Source organism: Andrena cerasifolii, chromosome 1, assembly GCF_050908995.1.
Source record: "Andrena cerasifolii isolate SP2316 chromosome 1, iyAndCera1_principal, whole genome shotgun sequence".
In the NCBI taxonomy this organism is placed as follows: Eukaryota; Metazoa; Arthropoda; class Insecta; order Hymenoptera; family Andrenidae; genus Andrena; species Andrena cerasifolii.
The window spans coordinates 16,120,914-16,138,594 of record NC_135118.1 but is presented as its reverse complement, the minus strand read 5'-3'; the positions used below and the strand labels follow the sequence as shown (position 1 = coordinate 16,138,594).

Here is a 17,681-nt window from a genome sequence, read left to right as displayed (position 1 = left end):
TTATTAATATCTAATTTTCTTCAATTACTAATATCTAATTTTCTTCACATATTAATATTTATTTATTTATTTGGAAATGGGTGTAACCAGATTGGTCTTCCAAGATGTCGGGAATAAGCCTGATTTTATCGATTTATTAAAGATTATACAAAGCGGCCGGGATATAATAAAGCTACACATTTTAAAAAACAAGGGTGGGATACCATCTAAACCAGGACCTTTATTGACGTCAAGTTTATTTAATATCTAATTTTCATAAATTATTAATATCTAATTTTCATAAATTATTAATATCTAATTTTCATAAATTATTAATATCTAATTTTCATCAATTATTAATATCTAATTTTCATCAATTATTATTATCTAATTTTCATCAATTATTATTTTTTTAATCCCCAAACTTTAACCCTATCATACATAAAATCTATGCGAAAGGAATATACGGTTGCATGCAAAAAGCGACGCAGTTGCATCTCGCCACTGCACCTTCTGAGCAGAACATAGCCATGGAAAGGTACAACTCACCAAGCAATGCAAGCTTCTCTCTATCAATCCTTTCTACCTTCACATATTCTAGAAACTAGATTCCCCGTGCATTCGTTCCACCCACTGTGCACAGGTAGTACTGCGACCGAATTGAAACCAGGCAAGCTAATGACGGAGCATAATGACGCTGGCCCTCGTTCGCTCATTTCATTGATCGAATCACGTTTAACGGAAATGAGTGATTTAGCATGAATGGGCATTATGCGCCACGGTGACCAATGGTCCGTTCCCCTCCACTCGCGGAGGGGACCGTCTCGCGGGAAAGATGCAAAGTACGCGCTCGCTTCTGTTCGAAGTAATAGAGGGGAATCGAAGAGAGTTGTTAAAATAGAGACAAGCCGCAGCTGTCGCCAGGGGTCACCGCACCGTCGACCGAACTTGTAACACACTGGTGACTGTGTAACTTCTACGGTTGTCAGTTTGCGAGGCAACGGTAACGCGAGTCCTGCCATTGATGTACTTCCGTCCCGTGACCACCTAACGGGGTGACGAAGTTGCACGCAGGGACGTGCAATGTCATTTGCAAGCCTCTTCGCGCGATCGTACTACGATCTTTGTCATACTTTAATAAACGCAACCATTCCGTAAAGTATGGAACGTCACTGCCAACGTACATTACGTAATAGAATTACAGCATGTCTCACTTACCGGGGACCATCGAGGTTGGAACGGGGTATCGCAAAAGCAGGAAATCGATTCCACCTCAACGTCGATTTTTTCAATCGAAGGGTAAGGGGAAACACGGGGAATGTCACAAAACAGCTTCATCGAGAAAATTAAGTGTTTTGTCCCAGTGCAGAGTGGACTGCTCTTAACCAGTATAACAAAATTTCAACGTTATCTTACTGGGCCATTTGAAGTTTATAACCCTTTTTTGATTCGACAGTTCTTTAAACCCAGTTCCCACCAACAAAATACAGTCGAACTTCGATGACTCGAATCTTAAGGGTAGGGAAGGGAAAAAATCTTCGAATTATAGAGGTTTCGACTTATCGAGTTTTTGAGTTGTAGAGGTGTTTACAGCGGAGCCGATGGGAATGAAGAAAATTTTCGACTTATAGAGGTTTTCGAGTTATCGAGGTTCGAGTTATCGAGAGTCGAGGTTCGAGTTATCGAGGTTCGAGTTGTCGAGGTTCGAGTTATCGAGGTTCGAGTTAGCGAGGTTCGAGTTATCGAGATTCGAGTTATCGAGATTCGAGTTATCGAGGTTCGAGTTATCGAGGTTCGAGTTATCGAGGTTCGAGTTATCGAGGTTCGAGTTATCGAGATTTGAGTTATCAAGATTCGAGTTATCGAGGTTCGAGTTATCGAGGTTCGAGTTATCGAGATTCGAGTTATCGAGGTTCGAGTTATCAAGGTTCGAGTTATCGAGATTCGAGTTATCGAGGTTCGAGTTATCGAGGTTCGAGTTATCGAGGTTCGAGTTATCGAGGTTCGAGTTATCGAGGTTCGAGTTATCGAGGTTCGAGTTATCGAGGTTCGAGTTATCGAGGTTCGAGTTATCGAGGTTCGACTGTATGGTATAAGTTGCAAAAATCACGAAAAATGGACATTTCTCGTTTTTCCTTTTGCCCTTCAACTGCAAACGCATTTAACAGATTAGCCTCAACTAGAATGATTATTTCCTAAAGTTGGAATATGCACGAGTTCTATCAGCAAATGTTGAAAAATAAAATAAAGAACCCTGGAAGGTACGACCCAGTTGGACCACCCCGAATTAAGAATGATGCACCCTTCGACCCGTTTTGCTCGTAAAACGAATGAAATTCGGATACTTAGGAACGGAGATAGGCGGACGAGCTGTTAATGAGGGTGATTTTCGAGTGGCATTAGCGTGCCACGATCTTGTAGCAGTTTCGTGGCCGGGGATCTCTGAGCATGGACTGTGGTCACCGGTGCACTGACCTCCGATCCATTGCTGGCAACCAACGAACCGACTACTCGCCGAGTGAAAGTATCCGCGGTTATACTTGCTTAGTATACCCGTGGCTGGCATGTGCGTGCGCAAATATACACACGGGGCTGAATATAGCCCCGCATACCGTCGTATCCCGATGCTATGCCGAATTCTGATTTCTCGTTAGTCACGCATCGAACGCACCTCGGCGAAGATCATTCGGCGCGAATACTAACCGAATGACTCGCTGATCTCTAGCTTCCGTTGTACGAAAAGAAGAGAGAAGCATCAATTTCGAAAAGAGAACTTCTCTTTTCTCTTTTCGAAATTAGATATATATATATCTTTATTATAAATATATATATATTGCAGTTGTGGGAACACCTCAAAAGGCTCAAGTTCATGCTCTTGTTAGTTAAGGGGTGGTTCCGGTCTAAAAATCGATTTTTTTAATTCATTTTTCGAATGTTCAACTTTTTAGGAATACGTGTTTAAAAGGATTTGTTAAAATTCGTTGAATTCCCGAAGTTATAGGCATTTGAGTAGCGGCAAATGCATGAGTAACACCCGGCCACTCGGCGCTCACGTAAAACTTTAAATGCCTTTGTCTCGAAACAGTGTTCCCAAAATTGGTGGAACCTGTATCTCCAAAAGTTATTATCCGATTCGACTGAAACTTTTTTTATTTTGAAGGACATACTTCTGGCTCGTGGATAGATCAGCAAAATCTAAAAAATTTGAAAGTTTATAATTTTTAAAGGCGTTGAAAGCACGAAAAATATAGGGAAAAAGTGATTTTAAACTTCAAGTGTCGTTATATTCTGAAAAAAGTCATTTCTGTAATTTTTTTCTGGTCTAGTTCACGAGCGAGTTTCATGCCCTTTAATAATCTGGCATTGTTTTTTATTTCAGACCAATGGTTTAGGTGCTACAGGTTCCACCGATTTGGATGAATTTTTTGACGCCTCGGCTTTACCGACTCCCCAGTGTCGTCTGCAATGGTTAATTATGAAACAAAAAAAATATTTCTATAGTTTAAGACATCCTTAATTCAATGCAAAAAGTCTCATTAAATTATATGTAGTAGTTTTCCTTTAATTAATTCCTAAAGATCACCTATTTTTATGGGCTCTAGATCAGAACAGCTCCTTAAGGGTGTATTGGACCTATCTTCAAAATGGTACCAAGTTGATGAAAATTTGTGAGATTATTCTTTCTAATCTTCCTGATGTGCTGCAAAAATTTAAAACGAATTCTCTAAATGATTGCTGAGTTATAACGATTTTAATTTTCACTGATTTGACAGGTACTCTTATGGAAAGAGACGACCTTTACAGATAAAACAGCTGAAAAAATGTTGAAGAAATAGTACCAATGTTTTCAATTTTTTTTTACACGTAGTACACAGGTAGATGAAAATATCTGCCAAGTTTCAATTGTTTTCACTGCACCGTTTTAAAGAAATAAATTATAACTTGAGAAAATTGTGAATTCAGGGCATTTTCACTGGCAAAAGTTTAGCAAATAATGCTTGAGAGAGCATTTGTAAAGTGAAAAATACCTTCCTAGGAGTAAGAATAAGACTCCAACTGTCTTTCGAGTTCCTTACATCTAGATTTACTATGCGTAACATGAAGGTATTCAAGTACTTCAAGTTTCATATACTTTTGTCTAATATTGTACGTCCGATACATGCTTAAGCGTTAAAGAGAAGTGTTCTTATTTCTCAGTCAACAATGAAGTTATAACTTAATTCGCTATAAAAGCAAACAGCGGTAGCTTAAGACTTAAAATCTGTTATTACCTCAAATTATAAAAATTTGCACTTACACCACTATGATTCGCAGCCCTCCAACTGTGTTTTTCAAATTCGAAACGAGTACTTATTGTTAGTATTCTCAGTATTCTTATCCTCACTTCAGTGGCAATTGCTTCTACATAGGTATCTCCATTGCGGGTTTCCACGTCACAGCGCACTGATCTTCCAAAGAAAGTCAACGGGCAGCAGAAACATTTTCACTGGCGCAATGAAATGGCTGTAAAACGGTTACTGAGCAATTGAAAATGAAAAGCGGGAGATTATTATTGCAGAGCTGAGCGCAAAGTGGACGCGTGCGTTAGTTCGCAATCCGTGGACGGCTCGGGCACCGTGGTGAACGCAGCCAGTGATTTCTAATGGAAATCGTGGCGCAGCGCGTCGAGCATAATTCTTTCATTCTGTGCGCGCGCTGGCACGCGAATGTACGAGCTTTCTAACTGATTTTAATGCCGGCGCCGGTTTAATAAACCTGGATTCGCCGGACGTTCCGGATCGATGGGATCTACGACGGGGTTATCGTGGAAGAGGAAAGGTCAGGCGACGAATGGTTCTCTCCCTCTTCCGCGGAGAGAAGTGTGTCATTGGGTAGGCGCTGGCTTGCGGTGCGCGCCATCATGGAGAACAAGCAATTGGATTAAACCGCAACGAACGGAATAGTATAATAATGAAATAAAGAATTAAAACTACTAAGGAATTGTTGGATTACTATAATTATTAAAAAGGCAAAAATGACTCAATATTCAGGGAAACCTGAATATAGTAAAAGATAATGATACGTGTGTGGAGCGTCTTTTTGTTTCAATATCTGGCAACGGTGATAACCCAGACCGTTGTTAGAGAAGAGCTCACTTCTGTTCGGTATACTGTCTTGGAAAGACATTCTTTCCTAGCCGCTAAAAATAAAATTAAAATATAAATCTAGAAGGCTGATTTATTTAATAACCAAATTCCAATAGTGTTGGAATGTGTACAACGATGGACTGTTCCTGGAGTTGGAGTGTCAGGGACTTTGGGGACCCGGTGACTTGTGAGTTCTCCTTCCTTTTGTCACAGGAGACCCAAAAGAGGGGAAAACGGTCTTCTCGACCCCTGCGCTTCTCAGTCCGAGAGAACCCTCCAAACGGTTAACTTGCATCGCGCTAAAGACTACTCTTTCTTTCTATTACTTTTAGTTTAAGTATTACGCAGTTCTTATTATTATTATACTGACGATCGACTGTGTAACTTTTATTTTCTTAAATAAATAAACATTATATTCTAACAAATAGGAATTGCAGTGGTCCCCGGATTATTCGCATACTTTTTCCCCCGGATCATCGGGAAAGACCTACCCGCCCCACAGTTTTGCTTCCTCGGTGCGAGCGAGGGCCTTCGGGCCCCGGGTGGACCGCCCGTTGACTGCCGAGAGCAATAAAACCGTTGGGTCAGGTAAAATACCCAGTACAGAAAAGTAAAATGTTCGTGTTTTTCATAAATATTCATGAAAGTATTACTAATGGATTTTTTAGGATTCCCCAATGAAAATGAGTTCAAATATGGAGAGATTCGGTCCATTTTTAGCGAACGCCACTACGTCGACTAAATGTTGTAATTCGCACACTGGGAAGTCTCTCCTTTTTAAAATTATTACACACTATGTAATAATGCAGAAGGGAACTTAAATGGAGAATATCAACGACTTCGCCGAATTGTAAAGTGTCTGCTGAAGATTGCTTAACCCGGGAGTAGGCGCATGTCGGTCTTTTCGACCGACGATTTCATATGTTTTGAAACATGATCCATAGCGTTCGACTGTTTACTTTTTTCCGTAGAGCTATTCCTCTTTGAAGGAGTTCTTCACTTATTTATCTTACGGAGCGACACTTACAAGGAGAGTGTACTACTTCCCCTGCCCCGGTTTATGGAGAACTCCCCGGTCCCGAATCCTTCTCGATAATCCGGGGACCACTGTACTATTACCAAAAACATCGGCGCGCTCAGAATTTAATATTTTAACAAAAATTTCTTTAAAGAACAAGATCCACTTCTCGTTTCTTTTTACAAAGCCCCTTCTCTGTGGTGTGCCAAGGCCCCTTTGCCCTCCCCTGGGTGCGCCACTGATCAAGATCGTACCGATTTTCAATTAAAACGCGTCGCGTTCGACCGGCGACAATTTTCGTTGGGATATAAAATTTTGTAACCCAACAAACGAGCGTCAGGCGCGCTTCTCTGTTTGCTCTTCCCGCTCGAAGGACGAACGCAAACCACAGGACTGCGGAACGATTGTTATCCAGGACCTTCAATTACTCCTACTACCGTGCAATTATCGTTACAATCGCGGCCGTGGTCGGAAATTGCTGTATCCAATGACGTAGCACGCGGCGAAAATTGACGTTCATCGTCGGAGGATGGATGCCTGTGAACGATTGTCGTAACGCGGCAAATCTAGCCGTCGGCCGCGGACAGAAGCTGTCGCAAGGAACGATTGCGATTTCAGCCACGCGGAGCCCATCGCATTCGCAATCGATTTTCAGCCGGCCGACGATTTCGAGCGATCCAGCATTTAATCGGTTGCATAGCCCATTCCGCGGCGAGCGGAAGTCGTCGGGAGGCAGCGACACGCTATCAATTATTAATGAATCCCGACCTCGATTCTCTCTGCCGATGCTGTTGACCGATGTAATCGTTAGTACAAGCGTAGATACACTATTCTCCGTGCATTGTTTCCAGAGCGCGAAAGAGCTTGGTAATTTTTTTTAATAGATCACAGGAAGACCGGTGAAACCATTATTCAGAGACAAGTGAGAACGATTACGTTTACAGAAAATGTTCACGACGTCACGTCGCGGTTTAATAACTTTTACGTCGCTCCACCGATTCTGATCGCGAAATAATTCGACACCTAAAATACTCTCCTTGTTAGTTTTAAAGTTCCCGAATTTAAAACACCTTCAATATTTTCTCACTGTGACTGGCAGCACTGTTGCAACTTTCGGCGATTTTGGGCGACTTTAGACAACTCGGTTGGCGACAACCGTTTTCAAAAAATCTGGCAACACTGATCGGTATTGCGCGAAGCTGCGTATCGATTACTTAACGTTCCGCATGCTCTTCTAACGCAAATAGTAGCTCGTTCTGCTTTCCCCTGGCGGCCACGACAATTCCTCGTTACGCGTGTTCATACGAATCCGCTATTGTGACGCAACAGGCGCTCGTTCAGTGATGAAATTATAGCAAAGTGCGTCCTCGGTCGTTAAGCAAGGCTACGAGTGGTGCTCCTCATCGGCGTTTAAGCGGGCACCACGATTTCTACTGGCTCGCCTGATTTATTAGAGCAGCGTATTTTATTGGAGCTAGTCAATTGACCAACTAGAGTCGCAGAAAAAATATAGAAGCTGATGTGTTACGAGATTATATCTCCTGTCGCTACGAAACCGTCGAATGTTTTAACCGAAACGAGTAGAACCTGAACCTGCGGCAGGAAGCTTTAAACGAGTACGCGAGAGGTTCCGTGGTTTCGTTTTACAATGTCTAAATGTCGAACCAGGTATACGCGCTTCTCGTGCTTTTGCTGACAAGTTACTTCGCTTGATGAATGCGGCGCGTTAACGAAAGCAAACCAACCACCGCCACTCGAGTCTGGCGATGACGGCGCTAACCGAGCGTTGAAATCTCCGGCGAAAAGGTGGTACAGTAAGTACAGTTTAGTTGAAAATATCGAGAGCTCGACGAATATAATTCCTTAATTCAAACAGGAAGACCTCTTCTACCCTTTTTCATTTTTTCAATTTTTCATTTTTTTTTCTCTTTAAATTAGTTAACTTATTTCCCAGCGCGAAGTATCTAACTTTAAGAAAGTTTTCTCTTTTTTGCTATTGGATGACTGTAATAGATGCTACATGTATCGCCAACATCGTCGAAGAGGTTAACAAGATTCCACGATAATTAATAAATAATAAGTAGTTTCGACGTAAACAAAAAAATTCTGCAAGTTTAAACATGCCTCTTTATATCCCAAAAGAGTTTAATCCAATATGATATTAACAACAGTTATTTTTTTTTTTAAAGAAATCATAAATATTAGTTACTTGTTTTAGAACTCACAAGGGAAAATACCGAACCCGAAAATTCGAAAAATTCTGAAACTTTTTGAACATGTAGGGGATTTCCTCCTGGTTACAACGGAATTTTTTTTTTGCTGCCCAAATTCACTCTAAGGGGGTGAAATTAGCCCCTGAAAATTCGGCTATTTTCCGATTTTGTGTTTTAACTCGGGAACTGTAAGAGATAGAAAAAAAGTTCCAAGACAAAAATTACTTCTTTTAATTAGATCTATCATTTGGTAAAAAAAAATATTTTACAGTTCACGAGTTATAACACAAAATTGGAAAATAACCGGATTTTCAGGGGTCAATTACACCCCCTTAGGGTGAATTTGGGCAGCAAACAAAAATTCCGTTGTAATCAGGAGGAAATTCCCTACATGTTCAGAAAGTTTCAGAATTTTTTGAATTTCCTGGTTCGGGATCTCCCCTTGTCAGGCACAGAAAATATTTTCTCAGCAGTAAAATTTGAAGCAGAAGGCAAAGGGAGAGGCTCGCCTATTCTTATCGGCGATCCTGCTCCTCTTTTGTCTCCCGGTTCGCGCGAGGTCGTCTTCCTCTTCGAAGCCGTCACGTTGCAGTCGTTTCGAGAGCAACGCCCAGCCGGGCTCTTATATTCCTGACGGCAAGAAACGGGAGGGAGCCGCGAAGGGAGTCCGGTAAGAAGCGGATAACGAGGTGAAGGAGAAGAAGGAAGGAGAGGAACGGTCATCAGTGGAAAGATTAAGAGGAGGAGCAAGGACCTCCGGCAGAACCGGTCATCGTCGTTCGTTCATCCGCGTAAACGCGTCTTCCACCGCGCGGAGGAGATCGCGCGGAGCCATTACCCGCGCCGAGGATCCGCTTCGTAGATCCTCCGGGACACGACGAATAAATACTCCCCATCCCTCCTCGGTATGACGCGCGGCCCGTTTACGGCGTCGCTCGATCGCTTCGTTACTATCGTGCAATCGTTAAACTTTCCTTACGTTTCCATTAAAACCTTCTCCGCAACGGTTGACGTAATCGCATTCGAATGTGACTCCATTAAAATAAAGATCGGGGGTTGAAACGCCAATTAGAGGTATCTTGGGCAACGTTCCCGAGGCAGCCATGTAATGAGCATTCAAATATGGTTTAATCACTCCTCCCTGCCCACGCGACTTGCGCAAAAAACATTGAAAATTGGACTGGCCAGTGGGGACTTTCGAATTTGTTACGAGGCTGGAAGACCCGTGTGGGATGGGTAGATGCAAACGTGCGAATAACTTTCCGGCTCCTTCGGGCGGTACTGCGAGTTCCGATGGGTGGCGTAGGCGTTCTCCAGGTGGACGTTCATGGCGCGTTAGCACGAGGACCGACCTTACCGAGATCGATCGATGAACCGAGATCGCCCATCGCCATCCACGCCCACGTGAAATCGCGCGCGATCCACGCTGGTTAATTGGTCGGTTCGTTCGGTGTTGTAGCGTTCGGAGGCATGCTGAATGTTCAAGTATAGTATCTTGCTCTTTTTTTTTTATATTTCACAAATATAATAAAGAGTGACCCAAAAATAGCCTCCTTTTGGTCTCACGATTTTGGAACTGAATTTTATGCGAAACGATACCTTATGATCAGATCAGACATCAATCGCGCGACATTTTCAAGTTGAGGTGACAATTAGTTTTTGAATGAAGTGAAAATTCGTTAACGCGTCAACCCATACGCTTCGATGGACTTTTATGTCAGTCCGATAATTTAAACAATTATTTCCAGGGGGTTTGCGGACTGCTAATAACGAATTTGAACTTAGATTTTCAAAATTCACGAAAAAAAATAATAAAAATCATGAAATATAAATGACTGTATAGTGCGTGCTTTTTCAATATCGCCCACCATATTGAATCGGCCATTGTGAATTTTGAAAATATAAGTTCAAATTCGTTGTTAATTCCACTTCTTTGACCTTCTATGTCTCAGAAACTATTTGTCACCTGAACTCGAAAATTTGTTGATTGTTGTCTCATCAAATTTAGCACAAAATTCAGTTGCAAAATCGTGGGACCAAAAACAGGCTAAAAAAGGCCTGATTTTTGGGTCACTCATTATAAATACACTTACAGAAATCTCAGGGGACGCATGCTACTGAAGATAAATCAGCATCCACTCCACGAGACGTGAGTTTAATTCCCGAATGAATAAACACTAATTTCGAGTCACAATGCTACCCACTTTCAACTAAAGATTTCTCTTTAATGTTAGGCTGCGTAAAGTCCATATAGTTCATAGCTTAAGATCTGTATAACGCATCCTCTCTCGATTCGTGGTTACAGGGTAAAGAAAATGGAAGAAGAGAGCGAAGGAAAATCTCACCTGCGACTGTTCACGTGAGCGACATGTCAGTGTTGACCGGTCTCGAGATTTAAGAGGACTGGGAAGTATGTACTACTCACTTGGCGTACGCTTTCTCCAGAAGAGCTGGCCAGAATTGATCACTGTGACGGCTCTGCACGAAAGCCAGCCGCCCATGAATCGCCGGTAGCCTGTCGTCGACGAGAACTTCGACCCATGCGCCGCACCACCATAATCGGAACCTGAACACCCCGGCGTACTCCGCTGTCGGCGAGCCTTGAGGCTCTCCGCTGCTTCCGAATCCTTGGTCCGCTGGCACTACCCTGTAGAAGAGGCCTTTGCTCAGGTGCAGAACGCCCAGGCAGGAGACCAACCACTTGTCGCCTAATTCAACAACAAACAGATGAATGTGAGACTCTGATTTCGAGGAGATTCAGGAAACTTGGTTAAACTTTGTTAAACATTATTAAATTTGGTAAACTTTATTCAACTTTGTTAAACTTTATTAAACTTGATAAACTCTATTAAACTTGATAAACTTTATTAAACTTGATAAACTTTATTAAACTTGATAAACTTTATTAAACTCGATAAACTTTATTAAACTCGATAAACTTTATTAAACTTGATAAACTTTATTCAACTTTATTGAACTTTATTCAACTTTATTGAACTTTATTCAACTTTATTGAACTTTATTCAACTTTATTGAACTTTATTCAACTTTATTGAACTTTATTCAACTTTATTGAACTTGGTAAACTTTATTAAACTTGGTAAACTTTGTTTTACATGGTAAACTTTATTAAACTTGGTAAACTTTGTTTTACATGGTAAACTTTATTAAACTTTGTTTTACTTGGTAAACTTTATTAAACTTTGTTTTACTTGGTAAACTTTGTTAAACTTTGTTTTACTTGGTAAACTTTATTAAACTTTGTTTTACTTGGTAAACTTTATTAAACTTTGTTTTCCTTGATAAACTTTATTAAACATTATTTTATTTGAAGAAGGATTTTCTTTAGATGTTGTAGCGTTATTCATTCTTACGTCTTATGTTAATTGAAAAGTCCTTGTAGAAAACCCTGTAATGGCCACAAAATTAGAATCTATAGTCTATACTGTAGTATTGCCAGTGGCACGTAGCACATTTCCCAATAAATTTTTTTTCTTTAATTTTGGCACTCACCCTTACCTGCAAAAGCTCTTCAATTTCATATCACAATATTACCCACTTCTTACTAAAACGTAATACCATAGTTATTTCAAATTTAAATCTCAAATGCATTAGACACCACTAAAGATTTCTCTCGAGGCCAAAGGATGCTTCCTCGCCACCCATTTGAATAAGATTAATCTGCAGCGTCTGAGCGAAGCCGACAAACTTTTACTGAATAGGAATGAAGTTCTATGTGCAAATTACCAGGGGAATTCAGATTCGAGGATGGATTGCCAGTAATAGAACAATAAGGGGTGGAGAAACTTGATTCACGAACGAAGGAAGTTACAGCTGAATTTTCACGTTTGCGAATATTCTTCGTGGGATCGTGCACCTGGACTGAACTACGCTGGGACCAAAATTAATCGACTCTGGAAGATGAACGTTGCATGATCCATGCTCGTATCGTTAACTGTTCGAATGGAAAAGTGGAGGAACAAATTATAGGCTTAGATAGAACGCAAATTAATCACATCTGACGATTAGACCTTTAAAGCCGAAAGTGAGGCGATCCAAATAGCTTCGATCCCCTGAAAATTCTCCCACGACATTACGACACACCCAGCGAAGCTTACGACTCTATTCCCCCCTCCGCGAAGTTCATCGCCGCGAAAGGAAGCACCGTTCCATAATTTATAGAATAATTATAAACACCTTCGCGCCGCGTTTTATTCATGGAGTCTCACGTTCGCTTCTATTCTGATACAGAGCGCGTACGCATCGTTACGTAACGTATACCGTTTAATTACTCAACTTCTGGGAGAAATTGGGTTCGTGCCTGTTGAATGAAAGCACGGGATCCGCCAGGTAACATAAACTCCAGCAGCTCGCGAGTTTATTACGCGCGCGCGCGCAGGCCTGGCCGACGAATAAAAATACCTCTCGATTTCCAAGTTTCCGATCGTAGCGTGTAATTTACTAAAAATAGCCGCGGTTTAAAGTCCCGTCGCCGATTTTCCCGCCGACGAAGAAGAAACCCGATAGCCGTTGCAACACAGCGAAGACAGAAGTACTGCCCTGAACGGGCTCCTCAATTCTCGCCTGGAACCGAGCGCTTTCGGCGAACCGACGTGAACGCGATCGACGATCGATCGCTTCGCGTAATCGGGGGCCCGATTAAACCGCGGGCGCGTCTCTATTCGATCGGAGGCACGTCGATCCCACTTTCACTATGCCGCGACCAGAGAGACCTGGTTTCGTACCGCAACGATTACCGATGAGTTAACCGGTGTCCAGTTTATGCGAGTAAACAAATATTTTTTCCACGCGGGCAAACCTGTCCTGCTGATCGAGCGGGTTGAATAACTCGCGGCGCGCGGACTGATTGTAATTGAGCGCTTCGGGCTCGACGCCTCTCGGCCGATTTTCAGGCACATCGGGCGAGGGTTGTGCAACTTGTCGAAAGATCGGAGTCGAACTCGAACGAGAGCTATTCAGCGGAGGGGGGGGATATTGATTGGCCGCGATGTTTAATTCGCTGACCAGGAAACGGTAGGCGAAAGTGATTTGAAATTAATGCGAATTAGAGGCGGGGGCTTTCTCCGCTGCTGGCGTGAAAATAAGAAATAATCGCACGGTGGATTACAAATGGTAATCACAAAGCCTGCAACAATCCTGTTTACCGTTGTTTCCGCTTTAATGGGTTCCCTAAGGTGGGACGCTAGCGCGCTGATTAGAGGAGGCTAGTAAACGTTCAAATAATTGTTACCACGGTCGCGTTACGCGCCTGCATTTTTCTCTACCTGGGCAGATCTTAAGCGCATGTGTGCCAGCGCTTGTAGAGCGGAAAAAAGGTGCCTCGGTTATTCAAATAAACGAGGAGGCACGAGCGCTTGTATTTATTGTGCGAGCATGCAATATCGGAGGCCAGTGTTTCTCAGCGTTCAGTTTCTAGTAGTTCAAGACTCTGATTGTATAAAAATATTGGAGAGAATTCAAAATGTAAAAATTGAATTACCTGTAGCCTAAATAAAATCAAGGAAACAAGCTTTTTATCGGGATGAAGCTTGAGATGAATTCGATTACTTTCGGAAACTCATATTCATTATTATTTTATTTATTATCCTTTTATCCATCGGTTTATAAGTTGAATCGCGGTTTCTCAGACCCGATAAATCGTATTTGTAATGCTGCAAACGCTTTTGGCGATTCTCTTGATTTTTTCACGGAATCAACCTATTCCTTTAACAAGGCTCTTGATAAACTTATGTAAACTTATGTAAACTTATGTAACCTCGTTGTGTGTAAGTTTATAGTGTGTGAACCATTTACCTACTTTAAGTATTGTATGCTTTTTTGTATGCACTGTATATTGCTATTTCTTTTTTCTTTTTGTCTTTTTCTCTGTTTTTGCTCTTGTACACTAATGGGACTTTATCCCGTATGTACTATAATAATAATAATAATTATTATTATTATACTATAATAATTATTATAAAAACTATATAATATTATTATAATAAGTATTATTATTATTTTCATTATTTTCATTATTTTCATTTTCATTTTTATAAACGGGAATCCCCATAGTATAGTATAGTAAAATAATAATAATAATTATTATTATTATAAAGCATAAAATAATAATAATAATTATTATTATTATCATTATTATTATAATTATTATTATTATTATTTTACTATACTATACTATGGGGATTCCCGTTTATACAAATAAAAATGAAAATAAAAATAATGAAAATAATAATAATAATAATTATTATTATTATTTTAATAATTATTATTGTAATAATTAATATTATTTTTATTTTCATTTTTGTTTGTATAAACGGGAATCCCCATAGTATAGTATTTAAATATACCCCGCTCTCGCACTAAAAAGAGCAAAAACTGAAAGGGGATGAATTAGTATATTTTGATCGACTCAATATAGGTCGACGCAAAGGAAGTGATCGCGTGCGGTTGCCCAGGTGGCTCTCGCGTGTTCCTGCGCGTTAACGGGACACGTTGCAGCCGCGAACAAGCGGCCGCGTCTTGAGGAATGCGTCCGCACGAATTCCCAGATCGCTCGACTTCCGTCCACCGCGATGCTGGCAAGCCACCGTTTGAATTACGCCGACTGCCTGCGAGACGGGATTAAGACCGCGGATGCATCCTCCGCGGTCCCATCTGCGCTTGGCGTCGCAGTAACTCCCCGAGCACGGGGCGATCGACGAGGGATCCGCGCGATAAACATCCGCAGCGACGTTAACCGCGCCGCGTTACGGGCGCGTAGAACATGAAATATGAAAATTGGCGGGCGGTTAATTCGAGGAAGGTTGTGCGGATTTGAAGGCAGAGAAGCTGGGCGCGGGATTGCCCAGGTACACTTCCGCGTACAATAAACTCCGCGGCTCGATTAGACTCGCCGGCATCCAGCGTGTAAATTGCCTCTTCTGCTCCCGCAACGCTTCGACGTCCGTTGCTTGGTGCAAGACTAATCGAGTCGGATGTGTTTATTAAACCGTACAGCTTGATTTGACGTTAATTCCGCGGGGTAGACGCGCGAGCCCGGCTGAAAGAGACGCCAGCGAATTTCCAAAGAATCGCGGGGGCCGCGGAGAGTATAAAAGTCGCGATTAAAAATTGAAAGTGAACGATCGGGTCCTGCTGAAACCGCGCAGCTTAATTCCCACTTCTGAGAACCGCTGAGGAGCCTACATTCTTCCAGGGTGACGTAAAAATGAAGATGCACGAGTCAGCCGCTTAGGATTATCACACAATACACATTGGCTCTTGGTTCTACGTTAATTAAATCGCCGCGGAATATCGACTGGCACGGTGGTCGATGGCGTTTTCTCACAAGATCGAACCAGCTGGAAAGGAGAGTCGCGGTTGTGGCGGAGCTTCGAGCCGTGAAGTCCATGGAAACGACCACGCTTTATCTCCCACGTTCGTTAAAGGTTAGCAGAGTTGGTTTCAGGGTTCGCGCGATTTCGAGGTCGTTCGTGGAACGAGCTTACACCGGGGTGGTGAAATTAAGGCGACCATTCGTCCTCAGAACACGATTTGTGTCACCTGTAATCTTTGGCATCGATGTTGCCCCCATTCTGAATTTAAGGTAATCATTTGTCCCCTCTGTTTTCGGGAGCAGGTCCCCATTCTGTGTTTCTTCGTTAAAGTTACCAAAGAATCAGTATAAAACCGAAACCACGAGGAGTTTGCTATTAACCCTTTCGCTACGGCGCACAGTGGGACGGATCGACACTTAAGTAGGCACTCGCTTCATTTTTTACATATTTCATCATTTAGTGATTGCTAGCTTTAGAATTTAGATACTGATTTTATAAAAAGAAAAAGAAATTTATTTTTTCGCGAAAGTAGACACATTCATCTGGATTTGCCAGGCATAATGAGCTGGGGTATATTTCTAGACCCCAGAGTTTATCACTGGAAAGTTTTTAGGCGATAGACAAACACACAAATATATTAACTTTCTGCTTTATTACAGATTATCTTACACTTAAGATAATCTAAGATTGCAGGTAATATATTGTAGAATAAATACAAGAATCATTTAAATTTCTGATAAGAAACTTAAATCAAATGTAAAAGTACCTAAGTACATTTTTGAACCTCCTTTTACAAGATTTAAAATTTGCTTGTAATTTATATTTTAATATTTCTATGTGATACTATAACCTAAATAATTAAATTCACATTAATTATTTATACCGAATAGTACACAGTGTCATACTATTTTTCTATTTGATTACTTTTGGGAGGGGGGGAGGGGGCGATCGCCCCTATCGCCCCCCTCTGAATCCGCCTTTGTAATATATTACCTGTAATCTTAGATTATAATCAATAAATGACGAAATCTGTAAAATATGAAGTGAATGCCTCGTTAATTGTTGATCCGTCCGACTGTGCGGCGGTCCGCTCCGCCGGAGCACCCCCCACTGAACCGGACCTCGCGCCAGAATTGAACACATTGCGCGTGGACAGTCTTCGGCGTTCGAGTCTACGTCTTACGCCTGGCCAACGCCACCTTGACATGCTTTTGGAAGAAAAGGGACTTTTCTTTAAAACAAGATATTTATACATTCTGCTTAAACGTATTTTCGCTTGTTTAATGACACTCGGTTGACAATTATCCGCGGTAAGTGAAGCTACAATCGTCCAACAATAGCTCCACAGTTCGAACTGAAAGTCTTATAACCATTATATTTTGTATTATTATTACTATTGTATTACTACGGATCGCGGAACGTCGTTGAGTGTTGAAGAGATTGAGAAGATAAAAGGGCTTTCTCGAGAGCGACTATAGTCGCCCGTAGTAGCGAAAGGGTGTAAAAGTCTGCTACTTTGGCAACAGTGTAACCGAGTCTACGAGTAGAGGTAGTCCCTAAAAGAAAATATCTCATTTTCTCGGAAACCCCAAGAGAAAAATGGTCACCCTATTCTAAATAGGTGGATCACAAAACTTGAATACCTTGAATTAGGTATTAACTTACTTAACATCAATTTTCAACAAGTACCAAGCTATTATTACTTTAACTGTGTCTAGGTAACTTTAGTTCTTTTTATTTGTATTAGTTTTAGTTTAGCTTTTAGTTAGGCTTATCAACAAAATTGCTACTGCACCTTCCCTTTTACTCTAGTTGATTACTATTATTATTACTCATCTATATGTAGGTATTGCATAATTTATTATCTATGAGTAATAAACACGTAATAATAATATTTAATAATAATAATTATAATAATAATAATAATAATAATAATAATAATAATTATTATTCTTCCAAGTTTCCAATTAAACAGTTCGTTAGGATTTAACTCCAAATACCAGGGTCTCCA

At 41.2% G+C, this 17,681-nt stretch overlaps 1 protein-coding gene across 1 annotated transcript in view; it reads right to left on the bottom strand.

Moving 5' to 3' along the window:
* The window catches only part of Calpc (calpain C), a 55,788-nt gene that overhangs the window by 6,946 nt on the left and 31,161 nt on the right, over positions 1-17,681 (bottom strand). The window contains exon 4 of the mRNA XM_076806673.1: positions 10,762-11,044. Coding sequence (XP_076662788.1) covers positions 10,762-11,044 — 283 coding nt within the window. The remainder of the gene's footprint in view (positions 1-10,761; positions 11,045-17,681) is intronic.